Raw genomic sequence first — 18,845 nt, 5'->3', positions numbered from 1 at the left:
CGACGTGCAAATCAACCCAGAAAATATTCCACCTTCTGTCTTCATCTTGTGGTTGTAAAATAAGCTTTGAGGTGAGATGGTTCCTTCTGATCAGGAGTAGTAGGCCGTTGTGAGTAAATGCCAGAACAAGTTGGTCTCACTGAAATGTAGAACATGGTCTGGTCTTCTTCGACGCAATGGCCATTATAATTGTTTCACCAAGACACCAACACAAGCTCGAATTCCCTCTTCCAAGTTTAATTCAACGTATTAGGACAATCCAAATCGAGAGCTCTTCAATATCATTGGTGAGGCGACAAAAGCAGCAGAAGAATGAAAAAAGAAGATTGATATGCTGACAGTGTAGGAAGGTTGGAGAGTGCGAGTCCATCCAAATGTTGGGTGATATATTGTTAAGGCATGATATTTCCTAAGTATTTTTTTTAGTCTGGCAAAGGAAATTGAGGTAGTAGAATTCAACAATTATTTCAAGCGTACATTGGAGGCTCCAAGCGTACTTTGGTCCTCAAGGTCAACAACAAAGAAATTACAGCCGCTTCTATTTTTTTTATTTTTTTTTGGTGCCTAAAACCGGAACAAAATGTCAAAGGATACGACCTCAAAAATCTACTCGAAAAATGTTGATATCCAGAATACATTATCAAATTGTGAATTAGACCTACAGGTTTGAGAATGCTAAATATCTAAGGGATGCAAATGCAGTGTATAGCAGCACGTTAACACTCAGCTTTTCTGCCGACCGACCAACAAACGGTTTTCTGGAGAGATATTTGACTGAACATACTTGACAAGCTCACATTCAAGTCCATGTTCCTTGAGCCACATAAACCTCCCAACATCTATAATATCCTTACACATCAACCCTACGACGGCTCTATCCACAGCCTTCATATCTTTCACCATGTCTCTGACTTCATATGTATTTAGATCAGATTCTACATGCTCATTTTCCCTGTGAACCACATGTAGAGGAAATAACTTATAACAGAGTCATTTTAGGAGCAAGAGAAGAGAAAATGTGGTAAGCGAAGAAACCTAGGTCTGAATAATAGAAAGACCATACCTGATCTGTAGATCAAAAGACCAATCAGTGCCACTAAGGTCTGAACCATGATCTGCATCGACGGCCCAGCTGGTAAACCATGTCATGGCATTGAAATCATCCTTGCTGATTCCCGAATTCAACATATATTGCTTATCTGCGGTAGGTATCATTCATGAATTTCGGTAAGTCACAAAGTTATGCTAATGAAAGAACATTTTCTAGGAGAAACTAGAACGGAGTCAAAACTGATATGTGCAACAGAAAATATCATGAGACGAGAGCCGGCAGAAGGCAGATTACTTATGTAATGCTTCCACTGACAAAGATGATGACAGCATGTAGCTATAGCTAGGCCGATCATGTGGCAAGTCGATTCAGAAGGAGAATCATCACATTGTTCCCTGATGCAACATCTTAAAGTCATATCTGCATCAAATTGCTTATTGTATTAGTTCATAAAGTAAAACTGGCCAAAAGAAGAATCAAATGCACTGTGTAAAGGCATGGTCTATGTTCTTTTTCTTATAGCAGAAAGAAAAGAAGTACCTGTAGCAGGCCCACAAAGATGTTTACCAATTGCCAGATAAGGAACTCCTTGTAAACTCTCAACATCATCCAATTTCAGGTCCTCAACTGCAAAAAGTTAAAACCCGTTAATTCAAAGTAATAGAGGAAGATGATCATCCAGTGAGTCAGGGCGACATGATTAATTTAAGTCTTTTTCATCCTTGTATGCTGATAGCTATTTTACTTTCTTGTCAGATCCATGGCTTTCATGTGGGGTTCTGAAATCTATCACTACATATTCCATTGCATAGACATATGGGAATGACCTAGTGAAGCTGGCAAGATGAGTAAATGGGTGATAGACGAGTAGTTATCTATCTGCTGACCTTAATGCGCCCCCCCCCCCCCAACACACACACACAAAGCAATATCGCAGCAGTCAATAATTTGACAGGAAATTACATAAATTTATCCTATTAGAACACGAATTATCCAGTTAACTAGCATATGAAACTGCAACAAAAATGGTTTTCTGAAGAGAAATAATTCTCTGCATGTCATATATGTATCCTACGAAACCACCCCAACTCTAAACACAAGAACCGAAATCCTTGCGGAGGATTAAATGCACCAACAACTTGAAGCAAAAATGGCATAAATACTGCAAATATAAGCTACAATTTAGTGAACCAATGATACTACATACACATCACAACTTGATGACAGCTGGACTCTTTGTTCAAGCCTAAGAACACCTCAGTGTTGCTAGCAAATCATACACATTACATCATCTTGTATACCAAAGAACGCCCACAATCATATGTATTTCTCTGTGAATCATCCAGCATAATGCAGCATAACTTTTTTTTTTGATAAGGTAAATAAACATATTGCAGCATAACAACACTCTTTTCTAGTCTAATACCTAGTAATAATAATATACCAAATCTAAGAGCTAATGATAGTGCAATCATTGCAAAAGTGGAAAGGAAAAAAAAACTCACGGCAACTTGACATCTAATCATATAGCATGACCAGCGAATCAGAAGAAAACTAACATAACATCAAAATAGAGAATCCGGAGCAAAAAAAAAAAAGCTCATAACGAAGAAAGGGTTAATTTTTTTTATCAGATAAAGTAAAGGGTTAATAAGGCCCTTACTGTCAATTCTCAACCGCTCTAGTGTAACACTCTCTTTCTGTCGCAGACTCCGATCAGCCTATACATAATTCATGAATCATAAACACCCAGGTGTCTGATAGATATAACATTCTAATGACACAACAAAAAATAAAGGCATGATTTTTATGCTTGTCGCCCGACCTTGAGCTTGTATGATTTGCGTTCAACCAACAAAATCTTCTTAATTCCATAACAGTCGGCCAAAACTTGCGTCAAGTATCCTCTCCCTGCTCCAAATTCAACAACTGCAGGAACATCATCCTCCTCCTCCACTGATGTTTCTGACTTAACTTTAAGAACCCCAAATTCTTCTAGATTCCCAAGAATTGAGGCTTGCTGCATTACATGTTTCTCTTGAAAAGGTAAAGTCCTGAAAAAAATGGGGTTGGAAAAATAAGATAACATTGGATTAAAGGGAATATAAAATGCACACAACACATACAAAAGAGTACTATGATAGTAAAGAACACCGGTCCACTTGTCGATTAGTCCAAATGTCACAAGCTTGTGGAATCTTGAAAGAATCACGGATGTCATTACATAGAGAAGCATGAACAGACTTGATTTTATTAATCAATTGGGAGAATTGAAAAGGGGTCATTGAATGAACAGCATTTCTCTTCATCTCTGAACTAAAGTTCTGGTCCCCTTGTTGTTCTTTGCCAGCATTGATCCCTTCTTGGTAATAAGGCTGAAGTAGTAAAGATTGAGCTTGTTTGTAAAATGGGCATCGCTTAAGGTGACTTTGGAGATTCTCTTCCAGCACAGAGCTATTTATAAAATGGCAAATACAACAAATAAATAAATAAAGCAAAAAGATGAATGGTAAAAACAAAGTGAGCATGAGGTTGTATTGTATATACTGAGAAGGGTGGATAGGGCAAGGAATCCATTGTCCATTAGATCTTTGGGTGTGGTTTCCGCAGAACCTGAAGCATTAAAATCAAAAGAAAGCTTTTTGTTTTTTAAATCGAAAAAATGGAAGTAAGAACTTGAGGGTGTTAGAAAGGGGAGGGGAAGTGTTATTAACTAAAGGGAGGGACTCACTCTGAATCTTTGAGAAGGGTGTTTGCGCAAAATCTCTTCTTCTTCGGAAGCCAAAAGTTGCAGCGTGTTTCCATTATCCCTTATTAGTCGCGGCTTAAACCCTGCTGCCACACTTACAATCAAATTAGTAAAACAGTGAGATTTAAGGCTAAGGGAGCAGAGAGAAAAGGGAAAACATTCACGCTTTATTTTATTTTGTTTATCTTTTTTACTACCTCTACTCTATATTGACTTCTAAAATTTTACATTACGCCCTTAATTATTTTTTTTCTTCAAAAGCTTGTTTGAGTGTCTCTAACATGCTGTATTGTATCGTATTGTTACTTTAAATACAATTATTATTTTGGTTGTTATTTAAAGTTTATTGTAACGTATTGTTAAATTCATCGATACATAACGATGAAAAGTGTCACTTTATAGAATAATCGATTTGGTGTAGTCACATCGTTACTTTATTTTTTTCTTATCTTGTCCGTCATTATTATTAAATAATTTTATTTTATCCTTTACCCTACCTTTTTATTATGATAATTCTACCTCGTACCTTATTTTTAAAAATAATATTACAAGTTTCTTTTTCATATTGTTGGTGCATGACATCATGTAACGAGGACAAACAATACAATCTATCCAAACATCGCATGCATCAAAACGATACAATACAATACAATATTATACGATACATTATAAAACGATACATAACAACCATCCAAACAATGGATTAAATAATTGTTTTTAAATAATTTTTTAGTCGAGTCAACAAATTTCGCACATCAGATGATTAAACAATTTTTTTAAATGAAGTAAAAAATGCGAGACTATGGGTAACACATTGAAGATAAAGTATTCAAAAAATGGAACTTTTTTTTAAGTGCTTCAACACTAAATTGCTAATAATAATTATTTTCTTTTCTTTTATTTTCCAAATCCAAACTAAAATTCATACCATTCACAAGTCTTTCAGAAAATTATACCGAAATGAATGTGTTGGGATTTTAAGCTTGTGTAGTTTAAAGATGGTGAATGAAAAATGGAGGGAAATGAAATATTTGAGTTTAAAATTCATCAGTGTATTGAAATTCATAAAACGATTTGAAGAACATAAAAACTTCATCGTTTTTCTGTGAAACAGTATATAAAAACTTCGGTGTTTATTTATTATACATACTGTTTTTGTTAATAATAGTATTGTTTACTGTTCTGATTTTGCCATTAATTGAACTCTTTTGTTGCTTACAGTGAGAAATGGCAATTGATAATGGAAATTCTTCTGCGACTATTGCGGCAACGACGATAGCCTCGTCAAGCCGGACTGTTGTTCCACCGGCAGAGAAACCGGGAAAATTTTCCGGAGCCAACTTCAAAGGATGGCAGCAAAGGATGTTCTTCTGGCTTACCACGCTTAGTATGCAGAAATTCACTAGTGAAGAACCTCCAGTGCATGTTGCGGACATGCCGGATAATGAGAAATTCATGATTGTTGAGGCGTGGAAGCAGGCAGATTTTCTTTGCAAAGGCTATATCTTAAGCGCTTTAGAGGATGACTTGTACGATGTGTACAGTGCGATGAATACTTCGAAAGAATTATGGGACGCACTTGAGAAGAAGTACAAGACTGAAGATGCATGCTTGAAGAAGTTCGTGGTTGTCAAATTTCTAGACTATAAAATGATAGACAGTAAAACTGTTGGAACCCAAGTTCAGGAGCTTCAACTTATTTTTCATGACCTTATTGCTGAAGGTATGGTCGTGAATGAAGCATTTCAAGTGGCTTCAATGATTGAAAAATTGCCTCCTTCGTGGAGAGATTTCGAGAACTATCTTAAACACAAGTGCAAAGAAATGAAGTTGGAAGATCTTGTGATTCGTCTCAAGATTGAGGAAGACAACAAAACAGCCGAGAAGAAGTCTCGTGAAAATTCAACGATCATGGGAGCTAATATCGTTGAGGAGACTGCTCCAAAAAGTAAGAAGAGAAAGAGGTCTTCTGGACAGACTAAGGAGCAGAACAAAAAGAAATTCAAGGGCAGCTGCTACAATTGTGGAAAAATCGGTCACAAAGCCCCTGATTGCCGTCTCCCGAAAAAGTATAAGAAGAAGGGACAGGCCAACATAGTGGAGAAGAATGATGACATTGATGATCTGTGTGCAATGCTTTCGGAATGCAACCTAGTTGAAAATCCGAAGGAGTGGTGGATTGACTCTGGAGCCACTCGACATGTTGGTGCTGTCAAGGAAGCATTTGCGACGTACTCTACTGCTGGTCCCGAAGAAGAGCTTTCCATGGGAAATACTGTAATAGCCAAGATTGAAGGTTATGGGAAGATATTCCTGAAGATGACTTCCGACAAGGTGTTAACGCTCAACAACGTTCTTCATGTTCCTACTATTAGGAAGAATTTAGTTTCTACTTCTTTGCTTGTTAAGAATGGATTCAAATGTGTATTTGTTTCTGATAAAGTTGTTGTAAGCAAGAATGAAATGTATGTTGGAAAGGGCTTACCTCACAGAGGGCCTCTTCAAACTAAATGTAATGGTTGTTGACAGTATGAATAAAATTACAGCTTCTTCTTATTTATTGGAGTCAAATGATTTATGGCATATTCGTTTAGGACATGTCAATTACAAAACCTTGCGGAAGTTAATTAATTTAGAAGTGTTGCCTAAATTCGAGTGTAATAAATTAAAATGTCAAATATGTGTTGAGTCTAAGTTTGTAAAACATCCTTATAAGTCTATTGAAAGGAATTCAAATCATTTAGACTTAAGTCATACTGACATTTGTGATATGAAGTCGACACCATCTCGAGGTAGAAAAAAGTATTTTATTACTTTTATTGACAACTGCACTCGATATTGTTATGTTTATTTGCTTAATAGTAAGGATGAAGCAATTGAAGCATTTAAGCAATACAAGAATGAAGTGGATAATCAATTGAATAAAAAGATCAAAATGATTAGAAGTGATAGGGGTGGAGAATATGAATTTCCATTTGCAGAAATATGTTCGGAATATAGAATTATTCATCAAACTACTGCACCTTACACACCTCAATCCAATGGAATTACGGAAAGGAAAAATCGGACATTAAAGGAAATGATGAATTCTTTATTAATAAGTTCCGGATTACCGCAGAGTTTGTGGGGCGAAGCTATACTTACAGCTAATCGAATACTCAACAGAGTACCCCACAGCAAAACGCAATCTATTCCATATGAAAAATGGAAAGGAAGAAAACCCAACTTGAAATATTTCAAAGTGTGAGGGTATCTAGCAAATGTACAAGTTCCTTTACCTAAAAAGGTTAAAATCGGACCAAAAACTGTTGATTGCGTTTTCATTGGATATGCTACAAACAGTAAAGCATGTCGGTTTTTGGTTCATAAATCTGATAATCCCAAAATTCACGTTAATACGGTAATGGAATCAGATAATGCTGAATTCTTTGAAAGCATCTATCCGTATAAAACTGAATGTGAGTCATTAAGTGAAAGACCTAAACAACCTCGGGAAGAACCAAAGGAAAATACTCCAAGTATAGAAGATCCAAGGTGTAGCAAACGTCAAAGAACATCTACTTTCTTTGGACCAGATTTTGTGACATTCTTGCTTGAAAATGAGCCTCAAACTTTTAAAGCAGCTATGTCATCTTCTGATTCAGCGTTTTGGAAAGAGGCAGTCAATAGTGAGATTCAATCAATTTTGGATAACCATACATGGGAATTGGTAGATCTTCCTCCGGGAAATAAGCCTTTAGGTTCAAAATGGTTCTTTAAATGGAAAGTGAAAGCTGATGGCACTATTGACAAATATAAGGCAAGACTTGTTGTCAAAGGTTATAGACAAAAGGAAGGCCTTGATTACTTTGACACTTACTCGCCAGTAACGAGGATAACATCTATTAGGGTGTTAGTGGCACTAGCGGCCGTGTATGGTCTTGAAATCCATCAAATGGATGTTAAAACAGCTTTCTTAAATGGAGAATTAGAGGAAGAGATTTACATGGAACAACCTGAGGGTTTTGTGGTAACTGGTAAAGAAAAGAAAGTGTGCAAACTTGTTAAGTCACTTTATGGACTTAAACAAGCACCCAAACAATGGCATGCCAAATTTGACCAAACAATGTTGGCAAGTGGGTTTAAAATCAACGAGTGCGACAAATGTGTTTACATTAAAAACACTCCAGGTCATGAAGTCATTGTTTGTTTATATGTTGATGACATGTTGATAATGAGCAAAAACATGGCAGATATAAATGCTACTAAGCGCATGTTGGCTAGCAAATTCGATATGAAAGACTTAGGAGTTGCTGATGTGATCTTAGGAATCAGAATTCACAAGACTCCACAAGGTCTAGCATTATCACAGTCTCACTACATTGAAAAGGTACTTGACATGTTCAAGTATTTGGATTTCAAAATTGATAAGACTCCAATTGACGTGAGTTATGCACTTCAAAAGAATGAAGGTGAAGTGACTCACAACTGGATTATGCAAGAGTACTGGAAAGTTTGATGTATATCATGAATTGTACACGACCAGATATAGCATGTGCTATTAGTAAACTGAGTCGGTTTATAAGTAATCACAATCACATACATTAGATGACAATAAAACGAGTTTTGGGGTATCTCAAACATACCCAAAATTATGCTTTGCATTATAACAAATATCCCTCCGTGATCGAGGGATATAGTGATGCAAATTGAATCACTGGATCATTTGAAGTTAAATCCACGAGTGGATATGTTTTCACAATTGGGGGTGGAGCAGTGTCTTGGAGATCATCCAAAAAACATGCATCGCCCGTTCTACAATGGAATCTGAATTCATAGCTTTAGATAAGGCCGGTGAAGAAGCTGAATGGCTCCGGAATTTCTTGGAAGATATTCCATTTTGGCCCAAACCTTTGGCACCTATTTGTATACATTGTGATAGTCAAGCGGCAATAGGCAGGGCAGGGAGCGTTATGTATAACGGAAAATCTCGTCATATACGACGGAGACACAATACCGTTAGACAACTACTCTCTAGTGGTGTTATTACAATTGACTACATAAAGTCAAGAGATAACGTGTCGGATCCGCTTACAAAAGGCCTATCTAAAGAGGTAGTTGAAAGATCATCAAAGGGAATGGGGTTAAGGTCTAGGACAAGTCATCATGACAGTAACTCTACCTAGCAGACTGGAGATCCCACGAGCTAGGTTCAAAGAGATCAAACAAAGTTATGAATGACGGTTCAACATTGTCAAATAACTTTACCCATTCTCGTGATGAAGACAATGTTCAGAAATCGAGGTAAAGCATTAAGGCTTTTTGATGAGTCAACAAAGCTTAAAGGTTTTTAATGATTTGCTAAGTCTGACAGGATATGACCAGATAGTGTGTCTACAAGATTACACGTTTAGAAATCACCTATGTGAGTATGAAGTGTAAGCCGCTTCAAGGGGAATGAAAGTAAACGCCCATTCTCTAAACACTCATGAAACCAGGCGGTATTCATGGCTGAAACGAACACAACCGTGAGAACCATAGATGGTTAAGGATTGATTGTGTGACTTATGCTGTCTAGGTATACAACAAAGCTCGACGGTTCAAAGATATCAAATCTACCGATTGACCGAGTATATCTGATATAAGTTCACAACGGAAAGTTCAAAGGGAAACCTACTTATCCAGATGCAATTAATTCTTGCATGTAAAACACACACGCGTCCATGCATTCCTTTATTTTATAGCCATTCCCCATTCATGTGGGGGATTGTTGGGATTTTAAGCTTGTGTAGCTTAAAAGGGTGAATGAGAAATGGAGAAAAAATGAAATATTTGAGTTTCCCTTGGCAAAGGGACATTGTCCCATATCGGAGGAAGAAAAGGTTTTTGATGAGTATATATATAATTGCTCTTCTTCTAGCTCTTAAAGAGTTAAGAAAAAGGCAAGCCTCGCGTCGTCGTCGTCGTCGCTCGCTCGCTCGGCTCGGCTCGGCTTCGGATTTGGATTCAGATTTTGTCAAAGATCGATTGATTGATTAATCTTTTTAGACAAAATTTCTTTCAATTATTTATTTAATTAATTAAATAATTAACGAAAAATTCAATTCGAAATAACCCATGACCCGCGACCCGATTCAGTCAGGCCCGTTTTCTTTTCCGAATTATTTTAAATATATTTTTCCCGCATTATTTCAAATCCAACAGCCATGGCTGTTTCTGAAAGGTTGCAAACCTTTTCGGAAAACAATGCCAGCAACTCTATAAATAGAGTTTGAATCCCAGAATCTTTCCTTACGATTTCTGAGCTTCTTCTTCTTCTGCAATAAAAATTTCAGTGTGTTTTACAGCCTTTGAGTGGCTCGCTGTTCACCGGCGTTTTGGTACCAACACTCTGGTGAGTTAAATCGTTCTATCCTGGGAGGATATATTTCAGTACCTCGGGTACTTGAGGGGAATAATTTCCTTAAGGACACATTGTGTATTCTGTGGGCTCGATTTATTCATATACTGTTTTCCAGAATTTATTTCGTTAAACAAATATTACTAACTTTCTGTTTTGTTTTTCCAAAAAGTTTAATTGTTTATTACAGCAATACAGAATTATAACAGAATGGTCTTGATTTTTTGACCCCCGCTCGCTCCATGGGTAACCTTCAAGGTCAAAAGTCAAAAGTATTACCCTTAGGACAAGCAAATGACAATATTTATTAAACTTGAAATTCTATCCATAGGGCAAGCGGGGTTAAAAAAGCAAGAGTAATACCAAAGTGTCCTATCTATGCAAATCACCCGTCTTTTGAACAGCTCATTTGAGCACAATGAGGCCGAAGCCCAAAGGGAATAGCACCAAAGCCCAAAGGCATTTTCATCTCGAAAGGCCCGGCCTGAATTAGGAGAAATGAAGGGGTATGCAAAACCCTAATAAAGAGGCACCGAGTCACACTATCATTCCATTCACAGCAAAGAAGAAACCCTAACGCCGCAGTGCTCATCGAGTTCTTTCCTCCAAAGCGAAGATGCAGATCTTCGTCAAAACCCTAACGGGTAAAACAATCACCCTTGAGGTTGAATCTTCCGACACAATCGACAATGTGAAAGCCAAGATCCAAGACAAGGAAGGAATTCCCCCAGACCAGCAGCGTCTGATTTTCGCCGGAAAGCAGCTCGAGGACGGCCGAACCCTAGCCGATTACAACATCCAGAAGGAGTCGACTCTTCATCTCGTGCTCCGTCTACGTGGTGGTGCTAAGAAGAGGAAGAAGAAGACTTACACTAAGCCTAAGAAGATTAAGCACAAGAAGAAGAAGGTTAAGCTCGCTGTACTTCAGTTTTACAAGGTGGATGATTCTGGAAAAGTTCAGAGGCTTCGTAAGGAGTGTCCTAATGCTGAGTGTGGTGCTGGAACTTTCATGGCTAACCACTTTGACCGTCACTACTGTGGTAAGTGTGGGCTCACCTATGTTTACAACAAGGCCGGCGCCGATTGATCCCTATGTTTAGCTCTGTTTTAATGCTCTCGTCAATTTTATCTTTTTGTCGAACGGTAATTTAGTATGGATTTTCCCTTTAAAATTATGTGGCAACCTTGGGATTGTTGAGTTATTTAACAGTTTTTGCTTATTGTTAAAGTTTTAGATTATTATCTCAATTTTTATATCCTTAATTATCTACTTTATATGGGAGTGCTCCACATATTAGCGACTTTGGTGCGGTGTAAGATGCTCTCAAGGCCTTGTGTGTTAGAAAATGTATGCATTTTTAGGAGTTTGATATTTCACAGTTTTATTCATAGCCTTTTATACTCGGATGGGGTTGTAAATGAACCCAATCTAAAATAGAAAATTGGGCTCACCTATGTTTACAACTAAGCCGGTTCCGATTGAGGCTTATTTATGTTTAGCTCTGTTTTAATGTTGTAGTCAATTTTATCGTTTTATCGACCTGTAATTTAGAGTTTTTCCTATATGAGGATTATCCTTTTTAATGCACGTGGCAACTGTGGGATTATTGAGTTATTTTAACAATTTTTGCTTATTGCTCTTAAATCTTTGTCTATTAACACAATTTTTATATTCCTAATTGGTATCTACTTTATGCGGGAGTGTTTATCTTAGTATTAGCAAATGTGGTGCAGTGCAAGTATCTGGGGGTCTCAAGTCCTTGTTTGTGAAAAAAATTCAGGACTATTTTAGGAGAATTTGTGGTTTCACAATTTTGGTTATAGTGTTTTGCACCCGGATGAGGTTGAATTTCAACCCAATCTAAAATAGAAAATTGAAGCAATAGGTGTTATGGTGACTGTTAAGATTAATGTCAGCCAATGCTATGTTGTTAACTAGGCTTCATCTTGAAATATACTAACTGAAGTTGATTTATTACCTTCAATAAGCTCCAATTGCATCAGGCGGAAGCTTTTCATTCCTTTACTCTCACTTAAGCCTGTCAGATTTGTTACGAATTAGATTTATTTAGAGTCTAGATCACGTTTATCCCGAAACTTTTGGCACCTCTTACTTGCTTTTATCTGGTCTCTACCGCGAATACTATGCTCCTTTTATTGAAGTTTGACTGGGTTTATGCTCCTTTTATTAAAGCTTGTCTGGGTTTGTAGCTCTCGTTTAATTGGGATAACATGAAAGTTATGCCTTTTAGGTTTTGCTACGTTTAGTTATGTTAGTATTATAGAATGAAGATTGCTTATCTGCTTATTTCTAAGCCAATAGGAGGTGCCTGTTCGTTTTTAGTCGTGTCACCTCACCATATGGATTATGCTTGCTTCTCGGTTTAGGTTTTAGCATCCTGTTTCAGTTATTCACCATAATTGTGATATCTGAGAGTTTTGTTTGAAATTCTATTCAAGGCAATAGAAAATCTATCATGATAGTTTTAGCCTCTCGTTAAAAGGATGACTTGAAAACATTAGATTATAGGTAGTTTCGCAAGTCACTTAGGAACCAACTTGACCAGTTGGTACAGAAGCAGCACTGGATGTGTGTACCAGTTTGAATTCTCTGTCTTCTAAGTAGATTGACAAGGCTGGAGCCATAGAGGTGTTCTACTCAAAGTAAAAGGAGATTATGATCCTCCTCATACCCGAGTCCAAAGGAGATTATGATCCTCATACTCATCTGTTTCCAGATGTACTACTTTTTTGGTGTATGAGAGTACTATATTATGGATAAAGTGATCTAATCAGGACGTAAATTAGGCCTATCGGTACGGTGGATGCCTGGATGGTAGTGACACTGGACATGGAAATATGTTTTTGGCGATAATTGGTCAAGTGCCGTGCCACGAATAATTGAATATATGAGAAGGTGGGCTCAATTGAGTCAACGTAAACATTGGTCACCTTGTGTCGATTTGCGAATCAAAATTTGACAATGGTTCCTCACTATCTAGTTTTATGTTACTTTCCTATGAATTAAATAAATTGGAGTACAAATAAGATCTTGAACCAAAGTAACACAAAAGCAAGGAAGAACCAAACTAGGTATAGCGCATGCCTCCAAGGCGCTATACCTTTCTGCCAGACGCCCCAGGCTAATAGATGTTTAAATATATATATCGGAAAAGGGCCAAATATACCTGTGTACAATGAGAAAATGTTTAAATATATCTTTCGTTATACTTTGGGTTCAAATATACCCTCATCGTTATACTATTGGTTTAAATATACCCATACCCCTCTTCCGTTAAATTTGTCCTACGTGACACTGCCATTTGATGAGGTGGATGTCACGCTGCATGTTACCTCAGCGCCCCTTACCTATTTTACCCCTCTCTTCTATTTTTTTTTTCATCCCAAAATTTTTTTTCCCCTCTAAATAATATTGTATTCAAAGTTTAGTCTTTTATATATGTTTGTTTCTCCGCTCACGCTCACATTAGATTCAATATAATTACACTGCTAGCTGCTTTGAAAATTGAAAAATTGACCTGCCATTTCAAAGTCATTGGAGAATTGCAACAAAATCCAAAATAACAATAAAATATTATTGCAAAAATTCTGTTTAAAAAAAAAGTACCAAAAACAGAGTGTCATTTAAGTACCAAAAACAGCGTTTTAGCAGAGGATTCATGGTTGTTATTTCCTTGGCTTCTGAGTTTTTGCATCGCCGAGTCCACTGCTTTCTTGTACGAGTCCGCCGCTACTCCACTCGGAAATATCTTCCTACTGTAATTTCACGGTAAAAAATAATAAAATAAATAAATAAACAATAAACTATCACTATCACCGCCAAGAACATAACATAAACAAAGACACACAATCATTAACTACACCACTACACAATAAAAAGATTCAAAATTGAACATTTTACAGTTCATGTTTTTTTTAAAAAGATGTTACGAACCTGTGATCATAGATATTGTAACGGGCATTACTGTAATCAGAGAAGCAAGTACGGAGTTAAGAGTGAAGGGCAAGTTCCCAGACAGGAGAGTTCCACCATTGCTCCGTCGAATTCCTCCTTCCTTATTCTGCCACTTATCTTATCAGACGCTTCCAATATCACCATTAGAGTGAAATTCAATATTGTCCATGGAAGAAAATTTTAGTGGTGGAAAAACAAATAGAGGGGAGGGGTAAAATGGGTTAGGGGCGCTGAGGTGGCATGTCACGTGGCATCCAGCTCTTCAAATATCAGTGCCGCGTTAGATTGAATATCGAGCTTGGACAAACATAAAGGAAGAAAGTTATATTTGAACCAATACTATTACATCAGGGGTATATTTGGACCCAAAGTATAACGACCATTTATTTATTTTTTTGGCAATATATATATATATATATATATATATAGTTCATCCGTTAAGATATCGTCGGATGTTCCACTATATGTATTAAATAGCTACATGATTCTGATATTTATTCACTATAAAAGTCAAATTTTTTATAAAATTAATTTTTATGCTATATTATAATATATATTCTCTACAACAGCTATAATATCCAAAAAAATTAGAAAAAAATGATAATGTTTTCTCTCCTTTAATTTCATCTTAGACTCACTATGTCTAATGTTTCACAGAGTTTAATGCATTTAATAGAACACTATATTTGCCATTGTGTTACTGTACGTTGAGGACTTAAAACGACTAATATGAACCTCGGGCGAAAATTTTGGGGTTGCAAACTTTCAAAAGTAAGTAATTTTTCTCGATTAATATTTGTATAGCATATGAGGTTGGGTGTAGAATAAAGGGGCCAACTATTTTAGATGGCACGAGGAGTCAACGATTAACCGAGGCTCGCCGTTGAGAAGTCCCTCATCGACATTTTTACCACTACTTTACAAAATAATAAAGTTAAACACCAATATAAGCGCGAAGAAGACGAAGAGAACATGATTTTCTTAGAACACTATTGAAAGAATCATAACAAATAAGAGAACACCTAATGATAGGTTGACCAAAATTAAACACGAGATAGATCATCTGAAAAATAATTGAATGAAGATGGAAAGTAGAGGGATCATCTAAACTTGATATGTGATCTGTTGTTGTTGTTGTTTGGAAATATTGTATTGTTGATTAAATGTATCTGTGTTGTTTGTATGCTTTCTGTATCGTCGTCACAGTAGTAGTTATCGTTTCAGCAGATTGTATGTTTTGTGTTTTATTTTGTATTTTACAACTCGAATTGTTTTTATAAAGAAGCATATCATGTTATCCAAATTTATGTTATACAATAACATTGATAATGTAATTAGCTGTCATATTCAACTAAGATATTATACACTACAAAATCATAAGAATTTCACTAATCTATAGGATAGAAGCACTCAATATCGTCAATCTCATAGATAATCTTCATTTGTTAATCAACTAATGTCAAATTCCTACTAGTTGATGACGTTTGTTCCTCAGCCAACTTGAGAATATAGTACCTATCGTGTCTTAATAACTTTTCATTATTCTCTATTCTAATCCTCTTTCACTACTAAAAAACGGCCCATTTCCGTCCGAAATTTCAGACGAAATCGATCAAAAAATGCATAAAAATATATTTTTTAATTTTTAATAGTAGTTACGACTAATATTCCGTCTATATCCGTCGTAAATTTTGGCGGAAAATTCCGCGTCACTGTTAGCGACCAATTCGGTCGAAAATAATTAAATAAAAAAGTAGCGACCGGTTCGGTTGGATTTTTTTAGTAAAACGAGGGTTGACTACTTTGACCAAATGTCCGACCGAATCGATCGGAAAGTTTTTTTAAAAACCCTAGCGACCCCATTCTTTTCCTTTCCCTCTTTTCTTCCTTCTCTCTTCTCTCTCACTCAAACTTCCCCCCACCCAAACCCGCCGCTGCCATCAACCAGCATCACTCGCCGGCGCCGCTGCCCAACTGCAGGTCCGTCGGCGACCCTCTATTGCCAGGTAGGTTTCCCTCACCCTCCTTTGTTATTTTTTTTTATTTTAAAATACACTGATTTTGTTTAATTGCTCCTAGTTTGGTTTGTAAAAATTGATTGTGTTAGCTAAAGTAAATCTATGACTATTGTTAGTAGCTAAATTAAATTTATATGTTGGTTATTTAGGGCAAAGATCGTAAAAGTGTATACAATTTAGGATCGTAAAGTAAATCTATGCCCTATTGGAAGGCCAAAGTTAATAATTTTGGACTGGGTAAATTTTGAGATGCATAAATTAACTTAGAGATTCTTAGATAATGATATTTTAAGATATTTTTATATATTGCAATATAATAAAAGAGAAATGGTATTTGTTGAGTTAAATATTTATCTGATGTGCATTGTGTAATTACTTCCATGAATTAATAATTTATAAATGTCTTATATTGTGGAGATTTCCAGAAGGCATGTGAAGTAATACTGCAACACTTTTCTTAGATATTATTGATTGTGGTAACTATTCAAATCCTACTATTAGGTCAAGCAGAAACATTGTACAATAACAAATTGTATTTCCAATCTAACCTCACTTGTATAAGATTAGTTGTAATATCTACTTTCATACAAGAATAATTCATTTTCCTTTTTTGTTTCTATTGTCTTAATACCAAGGATATTTAAAAGTCTTTTTAAAAAAAAAAGAATTTAAAAAGTTGGTTTTGGGTTCACATGAACTCAAGGGAAATGATATTATATAGCCACTTTCAAATAATATCCGAAAATATATATATATATATATATATATATATATATATATATATATATATATATATATACTAATTTTAAGAGGAGAAAGTATGAAGAATCTATTAAAACTATTAGTGCTAGTTGACTACTTTTGACAATATGTCTTACTCCTAACTTTTTTAATATCTTTTGACTTTCATGGAATTAAGTTTAATTGAAATCTATTATCATTTTCATCCATTAAATTATTAAATTGTTGTTGTAGATTAGTCTATGACTTATGACAATTATGCTCTTTAAATTAAATGCGTTAATTTGTTTTATTCTATTTGAATTCTTTAATTTTTATATGTTGAAATAGTTTAAATAATTGTTAGTTACAACTATTTCTTTTGTTTGAGAAATCATTAATTAATTTGGATTATATGAACATTTAAGAATGAAATACTTTTGGGACGTTTCCTAGGGTTCAATCCGAACCAAATGATGAGGCTAAGCGTTTCTATGAACAGTTAGTGGAAGCTAGTCGTCCATTATATGAAGGCTCGGTGCATTCCAAGTTGTCTGTTGTGGTTAGATTGCTAAGTATTAAATCGGATAGTTTTATTTCCCAAGCGGGCATGGATTTTATTATTGGACTTATGAATGAACTTAATTCGAGTAACATTGACTTACCAAAAGATTTCTACACTGCTAAAAAATTGGTTTCTAAGTTGGGTCTTTCATTAGAGAGAATTGATTGTTGTAAAAAAGGTTGCATGTTATTCTATAAGGATGACGCATCTCTAGAGAACTGTAAATTTTGTAATCAACCTCGTTTTAAGGAAGTCACAAATGCCAATAGAAAAAAGAAAGTTCCAGTTAAAGCGATGCATTACTTACCTCTTATACCTAGGTTAAAGAGGTTGTATGCACCCTCAACATCAAAATGCAATAAATAGTATTTTCGAGAAGAAGGCTGCTCAACGGATTAAAGATACTATGTTCGCTGCTCGGAATACCGGTAAAATGCCAGACTGGTTAAAAAAAGATGTTTGGGATAAACTTCTTGAGAAATGGAATACCGCAGAATGGAAGGCGAAGAGTGAACAAGCAAAAGCAAACCGTGCCTCTAGTAAAGGTGGCTCGTTGCACACAGGAGGTTCGATTACTTTTGCGGCCCATAAACTAAGATTGGTAATTACTTATAAAATTTTGCTTAGTTTTACATATAGAATTTTACGTTTGTAATGTCTAACTCATACTTTTTGTTATGAAGGAAAATGAAAGAGGGCGAGATATGAGTCACGCTGAGGTGTTCGAGGAGATGCATAAGAAAAAGAAGAAGGATGGTACAAGAGAACACTGGGTGGAGACGTGTGCGTCAGACACATATGTAAAATTCTAACTTCATAATTATTTATGGTTTATTAATATTGGTTTGTTTACATAATAGTTATGTTTTCATTTCAGGAAGATTATCATAAAAGGGTGGAAGAATGTCAACAAACTCAACCTCCTTCAACTCAACCAACACTTGATGATATGGCTTCATTGTGGACAGAGGCAATAAGTGGAGTAAACAAAGGCACAGTCTACGGACTAGGAGTGCGTCGACCTACAGGTCATCCAAACCCACTCTTAGCTAATTCTTCTTCTTCTCAAAATCAAGAACAGATGGAAGATATGAGACACGAAATTCGTGATTTGAAGCAACAATTGGACTCCTAATACAGAATATTTGTTAAGATGCAGAAATTCATGAGGAAATATGGGCATGATTTATCTGATGATGAGGATGAACAAACTGAATGTGATGTGTAGTAGTTTAGTTGTGATGTTTTGGTTGATCGGTAAATTTGATTGTGAGAGACAACTTTATGTATTGTTTTTAAACTTGAATGTGGCCTACTATTTGGATGTTTTTATGCCCAAAATTGTTAGGTTTAATGGTTGGTATTGTTGGTTTATGTTTTGTTAATG

The 18,845-nt window shown here is 35.9% G+C and overlaps 3 protein-coding genes across 3 annotated transcripts; 2 read left to right on the top strand and 1 right to left on the bottom strand.

Moving 5' to 3' along the window:
- Positions 1 to 609: 609 nt before the first annotated feature.
- Positions 610 to 3,954, bottom strand: LOC107771521 (tRNA:m(4)X modification enzyme TRM13). The gene is made up of 9 exons (XM_016590904.2): positions 3,783 to 3,954; positions 3,599 to 3,664; positions 3,206 to 3,505; positions 2,877 to 3,105; positions 2,715 to 2,772; positions 1,592 to 1,678; positions 1,346 to 1,471; positions 1,064 to 1,199; positions 610 to 952 (listed from the first exon to the last, which is right to left on the bottom strand). Exons 1-9 carry the CDS (start codon positions 3,854 to 3,856, stop codon positions 724 to 726), a joined length of 1,305 nt encoding a protein of 434 aa, XP_016446390.1. The 5' UTR covers positions 3,857 to 3,954; the 3' UTR covers positions 610 to 723.
- A 6,765-nt stretch (positions 3,955 to 10,719) lies between these two features.
- LOC107810474 (ubiquitin-ribosomal protein eS31 fusion protein) lies at positions 10,720 to 11,427 on the top strand. Its single transcript, XM_016635263.2, has one exon. It carries the CDS (start codon positions 10,796 to 10,798, stop codon positions 11,264 to 11,266), a length of 471 nt encoding a protein of 156 aa, XP_016490749.2. The 5' UTR covers positions 10,720 to 10,795; the 3' UTR covers positions 11,267 to 11,427.
- A 6,464-nt stretch (positions 11,428 to 17,891) lies between these two features.
- On the top strand, positions 17,892 to 18,593 carry LOC142173538 (uncharacterized). The gene is made up of 3 exons (XM_075239145.1): positions 17,892 to 18,059; positions 18,142 to 18,231; positions 18,336 to 18,593. Exons 1-3 carry the CDS (start codon positions 17,892 to 17,894, stop codon positions 18,591 to 18,593), a joined length of 516 nt encoding a protein of 171 aa, XP_075095246.1.
- Positions 18,594 to 18,845: the final 252 nt, after the last annotated feature.

This window comes from Nicotiana tabacum, chromosome 19, assembly GCF_000715075.1.
Source record: "Nicotiana tabacum cultivar K326 chromosome 19, ASM71507v2, whole genome shotgun sequence".
Taxonomy (NCBI): Eukaryota; Viridiplantae; Streptophyta; class Magnoliopsida; order Solanales; family Solanaceae; genus Nicotiana; species Nicotiana tabacum.
The sequence above is the reverse complement of the archived record's forward strand: the minus strand, read 5'-3'. Positions and strand labels throughout refer to the sequence as shown.